Source organism: Quercus lobata, chromosome 12 (assembly GCF_001633185.2).
Source record: "Quercus lobata isolate SW786 chromosome 12, ValleyOak3.0 Primary Assembly, whole genome shotgun sequence".
Taxonomy (NCBI): Eukaryota; Viridiplantae; Streptophyta; class Magnoliopsida; order Fagales; family Fagaceae; genus Quercus; species Quercus lobata.
The window spans coordinates 6,538,475-6,560,225 of record NC_044915.1 but is presented as its reverse complement, the minus strand read 5'-3'; the positions used below and the strand labels follow the sequence as shown (position 1 = coordinate 6,560,225).

Below are 21,751 nucleotides of genomic sequence, written 5' to 3'. Positions count from 1 at the left end.
AAATAGTAGGATTTTAAGGTGTGAAAAATTTACAGTTTAACCCCTATCAATGTGGGTGGGTTGGGTCTAAAAAGTCTAAACACATCTCCGCCCCACCTTACCTTGTGGTGCGAGACTAAAATCTTGCCCCATCCCCACCCCACCACCTTTGCGGGACAGAAAAAACCCGTGTGGGGCGAAACGGGGAGGGGCGGGGCAAAATTGTCATTCCTAATATTTGGCAAGGATAAATGTCCCTTCCATACTAAGAAATTTTTTAAAAAGAGTTAAGTCATCTTTACTTTTATACCAATGCTCCATTTATTTCAATGAAAAACTTTATGTATTTATGCATTTGGTAACATTAAAAAAAAAAAAGGTTGTGGGTTCTAGTTAGGTCAATTGGTAAAATTTCTGACAGTTGAATAAGAGATCTGGAGTTCAATCTTTGCTTACACCAAAAACCGATTGATGTATTAGTTTGATGATAAAGAGCTATCATCAGGAGCGGACGCCATGTGTGAGATACTTATAAATAATCTCTTTCATGAAAATTAAAACATAAAATAAAAATATTATTAAAACATAAAATAAAAATATTAAGCATAAAGAGAGTTAGAGAGAGATTTGGTGACAAAAAAATATACCATGAGGTATGAGCTCTTGAAATTTAGGTTAGCTATAGAAATTGGATCTTCTTGCTTGTAATCATTATAAATCCCTAAATCTTGTGTTAATGAAACCCAAAACTTTCAATTGAACGAATATGAGGTCACGATCTTGGATTTCACAGTTGTGATACAAAGTTTTTCTTGAGTTTCTTTTAGATCCATTTTGTTTTACATATTATGTCTTAAAAGTGTTTTTCTAACGGAAAAGTGTGAGGGTGGGTTACGATTGTATAATGGAGCTAATCTTGGGTGTGTCGATTAATACTTTTCAAATCACAAGTAGGCAAAGTAAAATCGGCCCAAACCATAGGTAGGTAACATGTAATAATTGCTTTTTATTAAGTAGGATTCAACATTTGGATTGGAGAAGAAGGGATGCTTAGTACTTCCCCCTCTACATATCCTAATTCCTAAACCGAATGTTATCCTTATTTTCTTCTAATAAGTCAATGTTATCCTTTATGATCTAAGTGATGAAGTAAAGATGTTTTTCTTATTTATTGGTTTTGGTTTGAATAAATATGAAAGCATTTTGTACAACAAAATCAAAAGTAATCCCGATCGGTAACTTCTTATTGATAACTAACATTGTACATGCTTTGCTAATAAACCTAGTGCAAGTTTAGCATTAATCTTGTGGAAGGTTTCTTGGTCAACTAATGCACACTTAAGGATTAATAAAACTCATTTCTCAAATGAAAAAAGAAAAGAAAAAAAGGGACAGAACTCATTTGATTAACCATTATACATACTCTTCTAGAAAAACCACTCTTTTATGTCATATATTATGTTAAGTGCATGTGTCATGACTCATGAATGATGTTTGTCACGGCCGGCAGGTAAGGAGCAGCATCAAAGAACAGCGAGATGGTAAGATTGACTTAAACTACACATCTTTTTGGCTTGTAGTGTTTGGAGAAGGAATAGGTTAATGTACTGAAAGCAATGTCAATTTAATTTTATTATCTTCTAAATATTCTTTACAAAGTAGAAGGAATATCGATTCCTTTCAAGACAAATAAAAAGGTTCTTGGTCAACTATAATGCCCACTTTAAGGAAAAGAACCCATTGATTAACTACTATACTCTTCTAGTACAACCAAAATTCAATATCTCTACTTTCTTTTTCTTGTATAATCTCTTAAAACAAATTCCAACAGATCAAGAAAAGAATATATATTATATTCAAATGAGTTCTATTCCATTTTTTTTAATAAATCTACAAACCTTGTATAAGTGAGGCATTAAACTGTTTTTAAGGTTATCAACAAGTACACTTATGTTTCTCCAAAAAAAAAACCCTCTTTAAGTTACAGCAAAAACTCTATTTAATATTTAAGTGTGACATGGCCGCTTGGCAGGTTTGAAGAAGCGACAAAGGAAAGACAAAACACTAGCATTAGTTTATGTTGAAGCATTGGAATGTGACTCTACTGCACAATTATCGCAAGCTATAATAGACAGACAGCCGACAGGCATAGGCAGAAATGTCACGGGATTTAAAACTGATAAGTTTTATTCGGTTTTGTGAGTTTCTTAATTGAATCTGCATTCCAAGAAGAGCTGAAGATGGAGCAGGGTTTTGGATGGATGGTTTTCACAGCTTTGGTGGGTGGGTCTGTTGCAATATATTTGTTGCTAAAGAGTGCAAATCAATGGTACTATGTGAGTAGGTTGGGTAGAGAGCTGTATCCACTTCCTCCAGGTGATATGGGGTGGCCTTTGATCGGGAACATGTGGTCCTTCCTATTTGCTTTTAAGTATGGTGACCCTGATTCATTCATATCCAACATGGTTGCCAGGTCTCTCTCTCTCTCTCTCTGAGCTTTTTTTCTTTTTTGCAGTGGAAAAAACTCTTCCACACTCGTTTAGGTTCACTATTTCACACACATTTACAATTGATGCGAGTATGTCCACAATTGAACACATAAAATTAGATGTGAAATAATGAATGTGTGAAAATCAAAACTCGTTTGTAATTAGTGAGTACTAAGATGATGGAGTAAGCGCAGGGCAGTTTCTTCCTTGGTGCAAACCCGTTAATCTACGAGAAAGATGAAAATAACCCATGAGAAGCAAAACAAGCATTAACATGTTGACATGCATGCACAAAATTATGCAAAAAATAGCTAGGCATAATCTCAACCTGATTGGAAGAATTTCACAAATGCAAATATGTTGCCGAGGAATTTTTTTTTTTTTGAGAGATTTTTATTTTTATTTTATTTATTTTTTATTTATTAATGAACGTCAACTTTATGGCTATCGAATTACAGACCAAAGGCGATTTTGGTGGTGATATTTAATTAGTCGGTCACTGGGATTTCAATTCTAAATATTTGATCCTTAAATTTTGGGTCAATATCAATTTGGACTTTGGATTTTCGTATAAATTAATTTGGCCCTTATTATTTTCAACTTGTAAATTTACAATTAACTTGCTGCCAATTTCCGTTATTGAATTAACAGTAGCGATCAAATTACAAGAAGTTGAAAATAACAAGAATTAAATTAATTGCTACCAAATTGATAGTAATCTCAGATGTAGGGATCAAAATGATATTTTTACATAAATTTAATCATTTAAAATTTTTATTCTAATATTCTAACACTATAGTTGACCATCACGATTAACCACGATGTGGCACAAATAATTAGCAAGGTGTGACCAGTAAAATTTATGATTCCTCGACTAATTCAAATTGCTCATTATTAAGAACGACTATTGTTATCATAATATATATAAATTTTGGTTTGCTTTGGGAATCTGCAGATTTGGTCGCACAGGAATCTACAAGGCTTACATGTTTGGAAGCCCAAGCATCATTGTCACATTGCCCGAAACATGCAAACAAGTGTTGATGGATGATGAAAGTTTTAAATCAGGTTGGCCTAAATCAACTAATGAATTAATGGGGAGGAAATCATTTTTGGGCTTATCTGGTGAAGAACACAAGCGTCTGCGCAGGCTTACAGCAGCACCAATTAATGGCCACAAGGCACTGTCTATGTACCATGAGTACATCAAGGAAGTAACCATAAATTCATTAGATGAACTTGCTAAGACCAACAAACCAATTGAGTTCTTGATTGAGGTCAAGAAGATCACCTTTAAAATTATTATGCACATTTTTTTGGGCAGTGAGGTTGATCCAATGATGAAGACTTTGGAGGAGGAGTACGCTAATCTAAATAATGGATTAAGAGCCATGGCCATTAACCTGCCTGGATTCGCATTCTATAAGGCACTTAAGGTTAGATCCAATTATATAAATGTTTCTTAATTTCATCAAAGCTCATGTGTCTACCTGTTTTGCCACCACAATACCATTGGGTGTATTTTTTTTTTTTTTTTTTTTAAATTTCTAAATTATGTTTAGGTTTAGGTACCTCGTATGTAAACTTTATATACAATTTCACTACAGACATGAAATTTCACATAAATTTTCACACCCTCTCTCACATAGATTGCCACTCATGGCTCACCTTGGGTTTACCATAAACCCAACAAAAGAAAGAGGGTGCAAAAATTTCTATCCATACCCATTAGACCTGACCTGATAGTCCGACCTGAACCCCAAAGAAAAGAACCCAACCCAAACCCGATTTAGATTAAAAATGGGTTGACTCGTGACATGACTCATTTTTTTAAAACGACATTTTTATTTTGTTTTTCTAAATCAGATTTGTTTTATAATTCATACTTCTATTGTTTGCTTTTTTTTATATATATAAAAACATTGTTTGATTTATTTTTAGGAGCACATTGTCATTGTATGTATAAATAAAGAAATGATCGCCACACCATTATTTAAAAAAAAAAAAAATTAAAAGTTAAAAACTAAAACAGTAAAACACTAAGCTATCTAAGATTTGGCAAAGGTTGCTTAGAAGAATAATCTATAAATTTCTATAAAAAAATATACTCTAACAAAAAGTGGAACTATTTTCTTCCCCTAATAGGCTAATTGAAAAAATAAGTCTGAATGAGGTTGCAACTTGCAATTAACTGACCATTCCGGCACAACCATTGGGTCCATGCTCCATTCCACCGCACTAATTCATAGTTATAATATCATTAATGAATTTTGAATTTGAATTGTGTAAGCTTTTAAATATTTACTTTTTAACTAGTTTGTCTAAGTTTTTATGGTGGGTTTGAACCTAAGTGTTGGAATTTGTTAAAAAAAATGTTCCTTTTTCATTCCAAGTTTGGTGGCTAGAAACTTAGTTTTTTGCTTCTTCTTTTTTTTGGGTAATTATTTGTTGCATAACTTACTAAGGGTCAATTTTTTTTTTTTTTTTAAATCATGTGAAAAATATGGTCACCCTAACACAACCCAACCCGACCAGTAACCCCGCTTGACCAAATACATTTTTGACACAAATAAGAATGACCCAATTTTGACTTGAATCCAATTTAGACTCAAACCTAGTTAACCCAACACAAATCTGACCCGACCTGACCCATTTGCCAGGTCTACTATAATACCCATCGACTAATTGGCTAATTGATTTATAAAATTGGTCTATCTTTTGGGGTATGTTTGGTTTTTGGGTTTTCAAAAGCTTTCTTAAAAAAGTTTTATTTATTTTTTAGTCTAAACTAAAAGATTTTTTTTGGGTGTATTAAATTAAAAACGTATTTAGAAAGATTTATTTGATTTTTTTTTATACAATTTTTAGAAAATAAAAACTTGAAAATTTGTTTGGTAAAAAAATAAAAATTTATTGATATATATCCTACATTGAATGACAAGACTGCAAGCCGCATTCGATCACAATTACCCGCAAGTGGTCCAACCATAAAACCCATGTCGCTGCCACCTCAGGAAAGCCCATTAACAAAAATCTAATAACTCACTCAGTGAAACACCCACAATCAAGACCCATATAGCCAATTACCACAAAACCCAATTGACAAACCTATTGTACTGAACCAATCAAACCAATAGGTGAAAATTCGTTGTGAAAAATTCATTGGGTGCTTTCTGACATTTCTAACAGATACATCTGGTTCAAAACTCCAATTTTCCAACTATTGAATTAAAAAAATAAAAAAGAAAAAGAAATAGATAGTAAATTTGGGAGTTAATTTTTAATACATTTTTTTAATAGTGTTCATTGTATTTTGTTTTTCAAGGGATGGAAACAGGTTTTAAAGATGAATCATCAAAATAATAATAAAATAAAAAAGATTAAACAACTAAAAGAACTTCTCTAGTTATTTGAAAATTCAATATAAGCGTCATTATCCTTGTAACTTAATTGATGGCTAGCTTCTCGTGATTTCAATGAAAATGCTTAGGTTTTAAATTCTCTTAAGTAGATATAATTCATAACGAAATAATTGTTTCATCATTGTTATTTATTTTTTTATTTTTTGGGGTTCATGTTGACATCTAGGGACTTCTGTGTAATTTAAGCAAAACTCCTCCCACAATTGTTTTATTTTTATTCAATATATATAAGAGAAGCGTTTTGATCACCATAGTTATTTTACTTGCATAAGAGTAACTTTGTTTTCTAAATTGATCAACTGAATAATGATGTTTCATGCATCAGGCTCGGAAAAAGCTGGTAAAGATCCTTCAAGCTGTTGTTGATGGAAGAAGGGCAAGAAAAAGTGGCAATCTTTCAGAGACACAGAAGGATATGATGGAGTTATTAATGGATGTTGAAGAGAATGGCAGAAAATTGGACGATGAGGAGATCATAGACATAATCCTTATGTACTTGAATGCTGGCCATGAATCTTCAGCCCATGCCACAATGTGGGCAACCCTCTTTTTACAACAACATCCAGAATGTCTCCAAAAAGCCAAGGTGGGTTGGACACAACTTCTTGATTATCGGAAAAATTTGCATAATCTATAATTTTTTTTAGATTTGCAGGGTTAAGAGACTATAGGTTCACATTTTCTCTCATTCCATTAACACTATTAGCTAATGCATGCATTTCATGATATACATACACCGCTTTGCATGGAAATCACCGATGCATATAACCTTAAAATTCTATAAACATCTAAGGGCTCATTGTATTATTATTTTTTTAACGCAGGGCTTGTTGTACATAAATTACATTATCTAATTTTGTTATGCTGCTATTGTGTGTTAAGGTAATTTAATGGTTTGTCAACGAGATAACACGTAAATTCAGTAGCATGCATATGTGTACTATTGTTGAGATCTTGAAGGCTATTTTTGATAAACCTGAACTTTTCAGAGAGAGCAAGAGGAGATTATTAGAGGAAGACCATCAACAGAGAAAGGATTGATCTATAAAGAAATTAAACAAATGGAATATCTCTCCAAGGTATGTTTGTAATATAACAGGTTTGCTTATCCAATTTATGTGTTATACATTTAGGCAAAACTTATTCTAAGTAAGCAAGTTCTATCTTTGGATTCAAAGGTTATTGACGAGACGTTGCGGGCAGTTACTATTTCATTGTTTACTTGTCGTGAGGCAAAAACTGATGTTAGCATCAATGGTTAGTACTCATTCAATTACCTTCATTTTCTCTAATTCGGTTGTTTCTTATATTATAATTCATTAAGAATTAACATGTATTGCAGGTTATACAATACCACAAGGATGGAAAGTGTTAGTTTGGTTTAGGGGAGTTCACATGGATCCAGAAAATTATCCGAACCCCAAAGACTTTAATCCTTCGAGATGGGAAGTAAGATTATAAGTCTTTTTTTTTTCCTTAAGCAACGCATATATTATTTACTTTACAAGGCAGTGGGCACAGTTATACTTTGTTATATGAAATGCAGGAGAATAAACACAAAGTTGGAACTTTTTTTCCCTTTGGAAGAGGGACTAGGCTATGCCCCGGAAGTGATTTGGCAAAACTTGAAATTTATACTTTTCTTCATTATTTTCTCCTTGATTACGAGTGAGTTCCTTTGGTTTTTTCCTTCCATTTTCAATTTTTTTTTTTAATTAATATTTTATGATTTTAAGAGAATTTGAAGTATGAAAAATTCAAAGCCCACCAAGCCATTAGTGTCTCTTGTATTATTAGTGTGTCTGAATCAAATCAAGGCCCATCTAAGTTTGGGTTGATAGAACCTATATATGTTAACCTAATTCGGATTCCTTTTGCACGCATAAAAAATTAAAATGCTTTAATATATATATCTTTGTGTGGCACCAAAATTCTACCTTCCTACTTAATGCAGCTCCAAATGATTTACTTTAAACCCTTTGATGTGCAGACTTGAACCACTAAACCCAGGAACTGCTGTGACATACTTACCTCATTCAACGCCTGGAGACAATTGTCTTGCGAAAATCAAGAAGCTCTCATCATCATCATCATCTTACAAAAAAGTCTAGCTAGTGTTCTATCTTGATGCTCTCATTGCTGCCAATAAACATATCTCAAGTTATCATTGTACGTTTATTTTAGGCTACAAAAACATACAATATGGAGAAGATTAGCTAGTGTTAATGTTCTATCTTGATGCTCTCATTGTTGCCAATCCTTCATGCCCTTTTTCACATTTTAGGTACTCAAATAATTTTATATTTAGCGTAGCTGCAAAAGGCATTATGGTTTATTACTAGCATGTTTTTTCAATATAGCCCTTCTTTTCTTGCTTTATCACTATTAATATTGGGTTTCGGTCTGCCTCCGGAATAGCGAATAGTGATGCATTTGTTTATTTATTTTTGTTATGATTGGTTTTGATAATGCCTCAATTTAAAGGACTTTGTCAAACAAGCCTTGACATACAAATGAATAAATGTCTCAAACAATGAAAAGAAGGGGAATTTTATTTCTATTTAAAAAGATTGAATCATTACGAATTTACAATGTGAATCTATGAGCATCCTCAATCGAACTCCAAGTGAACAACAGAGAATTAAACACTAAATGTGAAATGTTCCTGTTTTTTATGTTACGCCTACTCCTAAATCGCAGAAATAAAATAACTGAAACAGATAGATTAGAGAACTCGGATTACTTTTCAATTAAATTCCCTCGATCATATTTATAAGGCTTTCTCCAAAGCCTTGAGAATATATAGTTAATTCCTTCATACTTGCTTCTTGCTCCCAAAGTTGTGGAAATTCTCCAACTATCATTAATTTTAAATTTCTCTAGCCATCTGAGTTTATCTTCTTCACTACCTAATATACACAAAGTAAAAATAAACTTACTTATTTCTTATCTAACGTATAATTTCAAGCCTTGTGCTCTACTCCTTTATCGTATTTTCGAGTAAAATATTTTTATATTGGTAATAGGGTGTGTATCTCGTGTATAGTACTCCTTGCATGCACAGGAAAATATTTGTGGGAGGTAAGTAATGTGAAGCGTATATGGATTTACCACCAATAAGTGATATTCTAAGGAGTGAGTGGTAACATAAGTTTAATTTGAATTTATTATCAATCTTAGGTCATAAGTATTTCAGGGTCTTCTAATAAGCTACCTATGGATAAAATCAAGTTGCAAACCGAAAAAGTGAGTTTTGGGATTTAATTAAGCACGGGGAAGGTATCAAGCACCCCATGACAGTCTTCGAACAATGGTACATGAATTTAACTATCCGCTGGTATATATAGTCCATTTAATACCTAATAAATCAATTGCTGCTAGTTTTGAGTTCGAGGTAAATGTCCCAAAGTGTGTCAAGATGAATTGCATATGCTTGTGGTCATGCCTCTTTCACAAGCCATATAAGTTTAGTCAAGGTGTCTTGCCCACAGGTGCTAGAGCCACATATGTTCAGTCATCCACCACTACAAAATATTTTATTATTTTCAATGGTTGAAACCGTTAAAAAAAAGTACTAAAAACGATTTAAAAAGAAGTATTTTTAACAGTTGAAACCGTTAAAAAATGTCACTATAAACTATATCAAGAATATTAATTTTTCTAAAGTCTAGGTGACCGTTAAAAAATCATTCCACTTTTATCAACGGTTACTAAATATCGAAGTACTATTAAAAATTGTTGAACATATATATACACATAAATGTAGAGTATAATATACTTATTACCTTTATGTACATGCACTCAACAAATGGTAAAATGTTGTGTTGAGATAAATTTCTATAGTTTGTAACCGTTGAAATAAGTATTTGCTTTTCAAATGAAATAAAATAAAATTTGGATCGCCTTTTTACATTGATCAAAATTTAATAACTTGATGCAAAATATAAATATAAACACAATTGTGCAATTCCAAATTGAATTCCCTTCTCATATAACACAAAACAAAGTATCAAAATGAATTACAAGTCAATACGGAATCGCAAAACATATATGCCAAAGGACGGCATGTCTCCCAAGTATTTAAATAGTTCCAAATTTTCAAAATGACTAATTAAAAGGAAAAAAATAAATAAAAATACAACACCAGTCCTAATATGCGTCCTACTTCTCAACTTGCATGAATACCGTCTATATATTTTCAAAAATGATTTTTACAACATGTGCAGCTAAAGACATTTTTAAGTTGCAAATCTAGCTTAGAGAGTTCACTCCCAAAAAAAGGTTGAAGTAGCACAATAATATCCAGAAGAATGAAGGAGAAATGAATTTGCTTTGTATAAGGGTGGGGGACATTGATCTTGAGCCAAACACCTGAATGAATAAATACTTGTCTTAACAAAATGGCAGAACAATTTCCCAATTTCCAGGAATCCAATCTTATCCTTTCCATCAAATAAGGCCTTAGAGTAAAATTTCTATCTTGCATTAAAAAAAATGGTAGAACTTAGAAGAGGTTAATTTTAAACTTTTTAATACCCCACTTGTCTCTTCAAACATCAAGTCTCACCCGATTCCAATAAGTTCCTGAATTTTTTTGATCACAATATACCTCCTGGCTCCTTTCATTCTTTTACCAAAACTTTGTATTTATCTTTGAATCTTTTTTTCAAAAAAAAAAATCTTTGAATCTTCTTTGATAAATAAAGAAATAATATCAATATTATTGAGAGAACTGTCAAAATATAAGCAAAGTCTATTCTGTACATTTTTAGACCCCTTAAAACACAAGTTTTTTAACCTAGTTATATTAACCAAGTGATTACTTAGTCAAATTATTCAGATTTAGGTTAATACAAGTAAATCATATCATTGAAACAGTGCGAAAAATAAAGAACACAATGATATGATAACCCAGAAAAACCAAACCGGTAAAAAACCTGTGGAAGATTTAACCTAGTTATCCTCAAGGTAAAACAGATCAACTATGAAAGAATTGAAGTTTTACAATAACGACTTAGAGCACTAACATCCTATTGCTACCTTGAGTAGAAAACTTACTACCACGATCATGTGACAACTCTGAGTTCACAGACTATTTCTTTCTTGGATTCACAGCAACCACAAGTACACCACTTGTGTTTCTCTTTAAGCTCTTTGTGCAGCAACTGAAATGATCACCAAGCTCTCAACATCAATCTCAATCTTGATAAACCTAAGTACGTATGAAGGCACACACCTCTAGATCTCACGAAAGATTCATACACATAGCATAAACAACAATAATAAAACGTAGCTAGGGCTTGAGCTTAGGTTGGAAAATTCTGCAGAAAAAAAAATCTGCACGAACTTCGATCTATCGAGTCTAATTTTCGATCGATCAAGTTTTGCAAATTTACACAATAAATCCTACAGTACACTCAATTCTAACTTTACACAAAACACACTTTGAGCAGCCTAAATCTAGACTAAATTGTTTTGATCATGGTTTGCCAATATTACACATTAAAGTTCTAATACATTAGTTCCTAATTCCTAAGAACCTAACAAACTCCCCCTTTGGCAATCTATGACAAAACACATACCAAAACAAAAATGCTCAAAGTTACAAAACAGCCCAATCAACAACAATTCAACCTAACTACTATTTATCAGTTGCAAGTGTAGACAGCAGTACGACTAAATCAATCTGTATATTCCTGTAACAATTAACAAACACATAAATGCATGTGTAGAAAATACAAGTAAAAACAAAATAAGTTTTTGATTTCACAAAACAGAAAATAAAGACATATATCATGAATAACCTTATAATATAAATCAATAATCAATGTAGCATAATGTGAAATAAGAAACAGAAATAAAAACATAAACATAATGTCTCACCCTAACATATACATCTCATAAAAATAAAGGAATACAACATGAGCCAAAAACATAAGTACATCATGAAGCACCTAGATACAATCTAAAGCTCCAAAGTAAACAAAATAAACAAAATCTCCCCCTATCCCCATCCATATGTACTCCCCCTTTTTGAGATGAATTGCCAATGGGTAATCAAGACTCATCACCAAAAGGAGGCGGTGGAGAACATCTAGAACTCGCCAAATTAGCACGCAATGCCTGAAACTCAGTAAGCACATCCACCAAAATCTGTCTTTGAGCCACTTGAACGGTCATGACAGTCTCCAGCATACTTCACAAAGAAGCATCACCAGAAGAAGAAGTCAATGGAGGATCAACTGCGGTTGTGGGATCGACATACTCCTTAGTTGTAGGATCACCTGAAGAAGGAAGAGGAGGAGGTGCACCATAGGAAAACTCTACTCTAGGGTGTTTAGAGCTGGTTCTCATCTGAGCAACTCTCTGCCGAAGAAAGGTGGCACCTATGGGAGTTATAATGTGTATAGGCTCAGATGCAGGAAACTCCTCTAAACCTAAATGCAACAAAATCCTATGAATAAAAATGGGGAAAAACAAACCATGCTCTGATACCACTTGTACGTTTTTAGACCCCTTAAAATACAAGTTGTTTAACCTAGTTATTTAGCTAAGTGATTACTTAATCAAATTATTCAGATCCAGGTTAACACAAGTAAATCATATCATTGAAACAGTGTGGAAAATAAGTAACACAACGTATGATAACTCAAGAAAATCAAACCGTTAAAAAACTTAGGGAGAATTTAACCTAGCTATTCTCAAGGTAAAACAGATCCACTATGAAAGAATTGAAGTTTTACAATAGCGACTTAGATCACTAACATCCTATTGCTACCTCCAATAGAAAACTTACTACCATGACCACGTGATGGCTCTGAGTCTACGAACTATTTCTTTCTTGGATTCACAGCAACCACAAGTACACCACTTGTGTTTCTCTTTAAGCTCTTTGTGTAGGAACTTAAACGATTATCAAGCTCTCAACATCAATCTCAATCTTGATAACCCTAAATATGTATGAAGGCACACACATCTAGATCTCACAAGAGATTCATACACACAGCATAAACAACAACAGTAAAACGTGGCTAGGGTTTTTCCTTTTATACTTAAGGCAAAATATAAAACACTACACGTCATATGGGCTTGGGCTTGAGTTGGAAAATTCTACAGAAAAAACAATCTGCACAAGTTTCGATCCATCAAGTCTAATTTTCGATCGATTAAGCTTTGCAGATTTACACAATAAATCCTGCAATACACTCGATTGTAACTTTACACAAAAACACACTTTGAGCAGCCTAAATCTAGGCTAAATTGTTCTGATCATGGTTTGCCAACATTACACATTAAAGTTCTAGTACATTAGTTCTTAATTCCTTAGAACTTAACAAACTCTCCCTTTGGCAATCCATGACAAAACACATACCAAAACAAAAATGCTCAAAGTTACAAAACAGCCCAACCAACAACAATTCAACCTAACTACTATTTATCAGTTGCAAGTGTGGACAGCAGTACAACTGAATCAACCTGTATATTCCTGTAACACTTAACAAACACATAAATGCATGTGTGGAAAATACAAGTAAAAACAAAATAAGTTCTTGATTTCACAAAATAGAAAATAAAGACATATATCATGAATAACCTTATAATATAAATCAATAATCAATGGAGCATAATGTGAAATAAGAAACAAAAATAAAAACATAAACATAATGTCTCCCCTAACATATACATCTCATAAAAATAAAGGAATACAATATGAGCCAAAAACATAAGTACATCATGAAGCACTCCAAAGTAAACAAAATAAACAAAATCTCCCCCTATCCCCATCCATATGTACTCCCCCTTTTTGTGATGAATTGCTAAAGGACAATCAAGACTTATCATCAAAAGGAGGCGGTGAAGAACGTCTAGAACTCGCCAAATTAGCACGCAATGCCTGAAGCTCAGTAAGCACATCCACCAAAATCTGTCCCTGAGCCGCCTGAACGGTTATGACAGTCTCCAGCATACTTCGTAAAGAAGCATCACCAGAAGAAGTAGTCGGTGGAGGATCAACTGCGGCTATGAGATCGACATACTCCTTAGTTGTAGGATCACCTGAAGGAGGAGGAGGAGGTGCACCATAGGAAGACTCTACTTTAAGGCGTTTAGAGCTGGTTCTCATCTGAGCAGCTTTCTGCCGAAGAAAGGTGGCACCTATGGGAGCTATAATGTGTATAGGCTCAAACGCAGGAAACTCCTCTAAACCTAAATGCAACAAAATCCTATGAATAAAAACGGGGAAAAACAAACCATGCTCTGATACCACTTGTACGTTTTTAGACCCCTTAAAACACAAGTTGTTTAACCTAGTTATTTAGCCAAATGATTACTTAGTCAAATTATTCAGATCTACGTTAACACAAGTAAATCATATCATTGAAATAGTATGGAAAATAAATAACACAACGATATGATAACCAAGGAAAACCAAACCGGTAAAAAATCTGGGGAGGATTTAACCTAGTTATCCTCAAGATAAAACAGATCCACTATGAAAGAATTGAAATTTTACAATAGCGACTTAGACTACTAACATCCTATTGTTACCTCGAGTAGAAAACTTACTACCACGACCATGTGACAGCTCCGAGTCCATGGACTATTTCTTTCTTGGATTCACAGCAACCACAAGTACACCACTTGTGTTTCTCTTTAAGCTCTTTGTGCAACAACTGAAACAATCACCAAGCTCTCAACATCAATCTCAATCTTGATAACCCTAAGTATGTATGAAGGCACACACATCTAAATCTCACAAGAGATTCATACACATAGCATAAACAACAATAGTAAAATGTGGTTAGGGTTTTTCCTTTTATACTTAAGGCAAAATATAAAACCCTACACGTCATATGGGCTTGGGCTTGAGTTGGAAAATTCTACAGAAAAAACAATCTACATGAGCTTCGATTGATCGAGTCTAATTTTCGATCTATCAAGCTTTGCAGATTTACACAATAAATCCTGCAGTACATTCGATTCCAACTTTACACAAAAACACACTTTGAGCAGCCTAAATCTAGGCTAAATTGTTTTAATCATGATTTGCCAATATTACACATTAAAGTTCTAATACATTAGTTCCTAATTCCTTAGAACCTAACACATTCCATTGCCATTTGCACTTGCTTGGTTTCTCTTATTACAATTGCGTTTTTGTTTGTTCTCTTGAGGCAGACAAGTTGCCTTGTCGTTTGATATTTGACAATAGTTGAAGACACAACAAGATACACAATTTGACTCAAAATTCGACACATTGTTACGATTTGCCAACACTAAAACAAATGCACCTAACAATCATGTCATGTTATCATTTGACAAATCAGATTTTTATCATCACATGCTTCATTCATTCAAATTAGATTTTTTTGTCATGAGTATCATAAATTCATAATGACATGTTCAAACCCTAATCTAGAAAATACGTAATCATCATTTAATTCAGCCTATGTAATCAAACAACATCATGATAATGCAAAAAATTTAAACGAAGATTTAATGAAGAAATTTACTATAGTAAATTAAAGACAGGGTTTAGTTTTTATACTTGCATGCAAAAAAATCAACTAGTCCTCTTTCCAATTTGCGACAGGAACATGAAGGTAAAATCCTCTAAAGACTTAGTGGCACTAGGGTGTTTGACTTGCATATAGCCTATATGATATAGGTGACCCAACCTCTTTTCAGTTCCCAAGCAGAATAGGAAGTTAAAGACCTCTAAAAGCATTATGGCCATTGCATTAGGGTGTTCAACCTTCACATAGGTAACTCAGTCTCTTTCTAGTTCCTGAGCGAAATAGGAAGATAAGACTTCTAAAGACTTAGTGGCACTAGGGTGTTCGTCCTGCACATAAATTACCCGAGCTCTTTCAAATTCCCAAGTGGAAAGTAAAGACCTCTAAAGACTTAGTAGCACTAGGGTGTTCGACCTACACTTATGCAACTCGATCTCTTTCTAGTTCCTAAGTAAAACATGAAATTTCTAAAACTTAATGGTGTTCGACCTGGACATAGGTAACCCAACCTCTATCTACTTCCCGATTGGGACAGGAAGTAAAAGTCCTTTAGAGACACTAGCACGAAGGCGATTTAAAGTTTGCCGCAAAAACATAAATTTCACTCACAAAATTACCCCTATATTGCTCAAAATTATAATTTTGCCCCTCAATTTCAGAAAATTACAATTTTACCCTACACTTTCCAAAATTATCGTTTTATATCCACATGTAGCCAAAATTATAATTTTACATCTCAAATTCAAAAAATTACCATTTCCCCCCACCGAAATCTCTTAAATTATAATTCTACCCATGATTTCATAAAAATTGTAAATTTAACCCTACAACACTTATTTTATGCCATCAAACATACAAGAAACATACCAACCGACACAATCACAATGCCATATCCACCAAGGACGAAAGCTAGGATTTTAGTTTTTTCTTTTGGGGGTGAAGGGGAAAAGTATGAACCAAAATTTTTTTTTTTAATTATAAAAAATGCTAATATTTAAGACTAAACATAGTATTAAAAATAAAATTATTATCCATTCAATATTAATAATATTAAAGTAAAATAAAACTAGTTTTCATTCAATATTAAAAATATTTAAACGAAAGAAAAAAAAAATCTCAAATATTTTAAATCAGTCTTTTATCCAAATAGAATTCAACATTCTTTTAAATCCAAAAATAATTAGTCATTTTCTACTGATTAAGAAAAAAAAATTTATTTATTTATTTATTTAAGAATGTTAGAAGCATAAAAGTGATAAAAGACACAAAATATAGAAAATAATTTTTTTAACAACATTTATGTGTTAGCAAGTTTTTTATTTGGAGAAAGATTACAAGTTGTGATTTAGTTGACCTTCTGTTAAATTTATTTAGATTAATTTATTTTTATGAAGGTAAAGCCGCAATCTATAAACATTTAGTAAAATATATAAATATATATATATATATATATATATATATATATATATTGTGGGGGAGCACTTTGGGCCAGGGGGACCCATGGGCTCCTTGGTCTTCACTGTTTTGAGAATCATGTCAGCATTATCACAAAGTCAACTCATATCCTTTCGGACTTGGTTTACAATCATTGGACTTAGCTTGGCTCCTTGTATCGACACAAAAGTCTCATTTTATGTGGAATTTTTGTCATTTATGTAACAACCTTATGATTTTATGATAAAAAAAAATTATGTTGAGATGCATACGAATACGATAACAAGCATGAAAAGTCATTCTTCGAAGTATATATATATGATAAACATGAACAATCTTTGATCTACATCCTTGAAAAAACCCTTGTTCATATTGACAAACATTTGATGACAATAATGATAAATCATCTTTTAAATTTCTTTGTCCATTTGGATGAAGAGATGCCAATAGGCCAAGGTCTTATTCCATCATCTTGCTTGAGGTTGTGAGTGAGTTTTATTTTTTTAGGTCAACATAGAAGAAGAGGTCTAATGGGAAGAAAAGTTGTTGGCGAGTCGCAAGTGCAACACGTGAATGATGAGGTTTGGTGAGAACTCATATATCCTACAGTCCAGATAGATCATAGATAGTTGCAAATTTAAAATTTGATAAAATTATATTATACTGCCGTCGATATAGATAATTTATTTATTACACGATTTGGAAGTCGATGTAACGTGTAGGATAAGGGTGATTTCATTTTTTTTTTCTTTGATAAGGTTTGACTTTGAATAAGTTCATTATTAGTCACTTCTTGGTGTAATTAAATGAATTATAAATAATGGAAACAAAGAATTAAAATAGGTGCACCGTGCATCCATAGTCAAGAATATTGTCAGTCAGGTGTAAGAATCAAGTAAGTTTATCTCTAAAAGTGAGAAATCCTTGTTTGCTGAGTAGTTTTAGCTACAATATATTGGGTATTGAAAAGTTATACGCGACAAAAAACTGAATTAATGTTCAAAAAGCTTATAAATAATAAATCAAAATCTTGTAAACAAAATCTAAATAACATGTGGGCTAGCAGACTGCAAATTTCACTTAAATGGGTGAAACAAAATAATATATGCATTAATTTAATTACTTATATTTTAAAGATATATATATATATATATATATATGTGTGTGTGTGCGCGCGCGCGCGCACGCATGTTAATTTTTTTTATTTTTTTATTTATTTTTTTAAGAAGTTTTTAAAGTACTATATTTATTTTATTGTCTCTTATATAACAAGAATCTTAACTTATTTAATAACTTTAATTTTTCTTACTATCGTAAACAACTTCATGTTCTTCTTCATTATCACTTTCCCTTTTTTCTCTCCGTACTCCTGTAGTACTCCCTCCCTCTCTTTTCCCCAAACCTGCTACCCGGCCTTCCCCAGGCCAACCACTTACCTGCTATGAAGTCACAGGTACTCTCTGCCCTCTGTTTTCTCCCCTAACTTGCTACCTGACCATTTCCGGCCACCCACTTACCTGCTACAGGGCCATTTTCCGACCACCCACTTCCCGTCTCTCTTCCCACCCTTTTCACTTTTTCTTTTATCTCAACATCACAAAGAATAGTGTCATTCTCACGCCTTAACCCAGTATGGAGGTATCAGACCTCATTTCTCGCACAGAAAAAGTGTCTTGCGAAGAAGCCAAAATAGAGCTCCCTCCAAACCAAGGCCCTGCCTTTTCTCCAAATCTCATACTCATTGCCAAACTGATTACAAACAAAGACATAAGCCTTACCTATGTTAGAGATGTAGTCTTGAAAGCTTGGAATCCAGTCTACCCACAGGAGGTGAAACGCTTGGACAAATACATCTTTATGTTCTCTTTCAATCATGAAGTAGATGCCCATAGAGCATATCACAGACGGCCGTGGTCGTGTAAGGGTGGCCATCTTATCCTCAAAACGTGGAACCCTGAAGTTACATGGCAAGAAGTTGATTTTTCCTCATCTACCTTTTGGGTCCAAGTCCATGGACTGCCAGCGCTGTGGAATACTGAGGATAATCTGAGGAAGATAGGGTCAAAGATCGGAAAAGTTGTGGAATTAGATTTGGTTGGTGACCCAGGCGGTGCGTGGAAAAAATTTGTTAGAATCCGTGTCGACATCCCGATGGGTAAACCTTTATTCCCAGGTCTCTTCCTTCCTCGGCCAAATAACGCTGACTGTTGGATTGGGCTTAAATATGAGAAGCTCGCAGATGTGTGTTACAAATGTGGAGTGGTGGGACATGAGGAAAAGTCATGCACAGGCGCCGTTTATCGGATCTGCAATCCAAATGGTGCAAGGTTCAAAGCAGCTGGACCGTGGCTCCAACCGGGGTTCGAAAATCTTCCGCCTGGGATTTTTGAGAAGAATGATGGCGTCTCCAATGGGGCCACAGAGTCTTCGGAACAGCCACCGGAACGTGTAAATAACGTTGAGAAAGGTGGTACACATGAAATGGCATCACCGGAGTTGGGCAGTAGCTCTGTGCAAGTTGGTACACCTGAAAGGACAACACCAACGTCGTGCCACTCAACCCGGGACCACTGTACCAGCTCACTAACTGCTCAAAACGCGTGGCAAGCTCACACTATTTTCACCTCCACGATGTCAGCAGGTACGAGTTGTAATACGCATGTAACATCCACACTTGCTGAGCTGGATTTGCCACAGAAGACAAGGAATCCACACATTGCAACGCGCTCTAAGGTAGAGGCTAAATTGGGCTTTAGAACCAAGGCCCAAAACCGTGGTTTCCGTAGATTATTCCGCTTAACCCCTGTGCAAGTGGGCCTAAGTTCCACAGTGGAGCTTGCTGACTTATCTTCAGACCAAAAAACCAGCACAGAGTCTAGCCTTAGCCCAACCCATCAACGTCCAGTAAGTGAGCATTCTGTATCCCTAACTCCTCAATCCACCACATTCCACAGAGAGCATGTTGACCTCTTCCCGTGTTCTTCCTCCTCTGTTCCTAATTCTGAGTGCCAACCACCAAATCAGGAGCTCCAAATACCACAGCTGTAGCATCCATATGCTGAAATACCACCACCAAACCCGTTGAAGAGGAAAGAAACAGGGAAAGAGAGTGAGCTTTTCACCAAACGGCTTAGACTTGATGCAAGGAGTCCAGAACCAATTTTCTTTGATCCTGAGACTGTAGCTCTCATTCCACAGTCAAGCCTAGAGCAGTTCATAATCAAAGAAAGACACTTAGCTGAGGATGAAAAATTCAACTGTAAGTCTTTCTATCACAACTCTTCTGATATCTATGTTCAGAACAATGCATTTTCAAATATGGCCGAGGAGGCGGGCCTTATCATGCCCCCACCATCTCCATGAAGCTATTCGGTTGGAACTGTCGGGGCATCTGCAACGCCTCGACAGTTCGAGCCTTGAAGGCTCAAATAAAAGGGGCTAGGCCCGATTTAATTTTTCTGTCTGAAACTAAGGCGAGTATTAGTAGAATGGAGTTTGTTAAAAGGTCTATTAAGTTTGATCACCTGTTTGTTGTTGAAGCAAAAGGCAGAGCAGGAGGGCTCTGTATTTTGTGGAAAGATGGGTTATCTGTTAAGGTTGTGGATTTCAACAAAAATCTTATTGCTGTTAAAATTTTTGATTCTGCTTGTGAATGGCTCTTGGTTGGCTTCTATGGTCCACCGTATCCATCAAAAAAGAAGAAGGCTCGGGAAAATCTTATGGCATTACTTGAAGCTCATCATGGACCTTGGATGTGTTTTGGGGATTTCAACTTTGTGCTCAATGAGAATGAAATTTTAGGAGGCAAAAAAGGCAGCTCCTCCACAAATTTTCTCAAGGACCTGATGTTTGAGGTTGGAGCAATTGATTTAGGTTACTCTGGGGTTAAATACACTTGGGCGAAAGGTAGGTGGGGTAATGCTACAATTAAAAGAAGGCTGGACCGAGGAATTGCAAACATCTCCTGGAGGCTTGCATATCCGAAAGCAACTTTAACCCATCTCAGCGCCATTGGGTCCGATCATACTCCCATAGTGCTTGACACGAATCCTCAATCCAGCTTTGCTCACTGACCATTTAGATTTGAGGTTGCTTGGCTAAGGGATGATAGGTGTGCTTCGGTCATAGACAGTGCTTGGAATGATGAACACGGGGGCTCTGAATTCACTAGGTTGTGTAAGAAGCAGGCTGCCACTAGAGATGCGCTAAAAAAGTGGAACAAGGAAGTGTTCGGAAAGTGTCAGGAGAGGATCAATGCCATTATGAAGCGTATCAAAGAAATTCAAAGTCAGCCCCCATCGTTTCAATATGGGGATTTAGAAGCAGCCCTTCAAGCAGAGTTATCAGAATGGCTCCTCCGGAGTGAAACACTGTGGCGCCAAAAATCAAGGGAGTTGTGGCTGAAGTTAGGGGACAAAAATTCTAAATTTTTTCACTTGTCCACAATTGTGAGAAGGAAAAGAAATAATATCGATGCTATTCGAGACGGAAATGGATCATGGATTACAGAGGGCAATGCTATCAGAAAGAGGTTCCTTGACCATTTCAAGGATCTGTTCTAGCAAAATGAAGCTGAATTCCCGCCTCATTTCGAACATCTTGTTCTTCCTTGCATCACAGAGGATGAAAATGCTGAGTTATGTAAAATTCCCTCTCAAGATGAGATTAAAGGCATCCTATTCAGTATGAATGACCTTAAAGCCCCAGGCCCAGACGGTTTTCCGGCTATATTCTATAAGAAGCTCTGGCCTACTGTCGGCGATACTGTCATAAATGCTGTCACATCATTCTTCATCTGTGGAACCATGCCTAGGGAGGTAAATAGCTCTCTCATTGTTCTTATTCCTAAAATTTCTAATCCCACTACTGTTAACCATTTCAGGCCTATAAGCCTCTGTAATGTGGTGTACAA

At 34.7% G+C, this 21,751-nt stretch overlaps 2 protein-coding genes across 2 annotated transcripts; both read left to right on the top strand.

Moving 5' to 3' along the window:
• The first annotated feature begins 2,219 nt into the window (after window positions 1–2,219).
• LOC115970145 (ent-kaurenoic acid oxidase 2-like) lies at window positions 2,220–8,001 on the top strand. The gene is made up of 8 exons (XM_031089810.1): window positions 2,220–2,452; window positions 3,424–3,904; window positions 6,216–6,476; window positions 6,880–6,969; window positions 7,069–7,147; window positions 7,233–7,339; window positions 7,437–7,558; window positions 7,881–8,001. Exons 1-8 carry the CDS (start codon window positions 2,220–2,222, stop codon window positions 7,999–8,001), a joined length of 1,494 nt encoding a protein of 497 aa, XP_030945670.1.
• A 12,326-nt stretch (window positions 8,002–20,327) lies between these two features.
• On the top strand, window positions 20,328–21,401 carry LOC115970144. Its single transcript, XM_031089809.1, has 2 exons — window positions 20,328–20,745; window positions 20,968–21,401. The coding sequence occupies exons 1-2, from the start codon at window positions 20,328–20,330 to the stop codon at window positions 21,399–21,401; spliced, it is 852 nt and encodes a 283-aa protein (XP_030945669.1).
• Window positions 21,402–21,751: the final 350 nt, after the last annotated feature.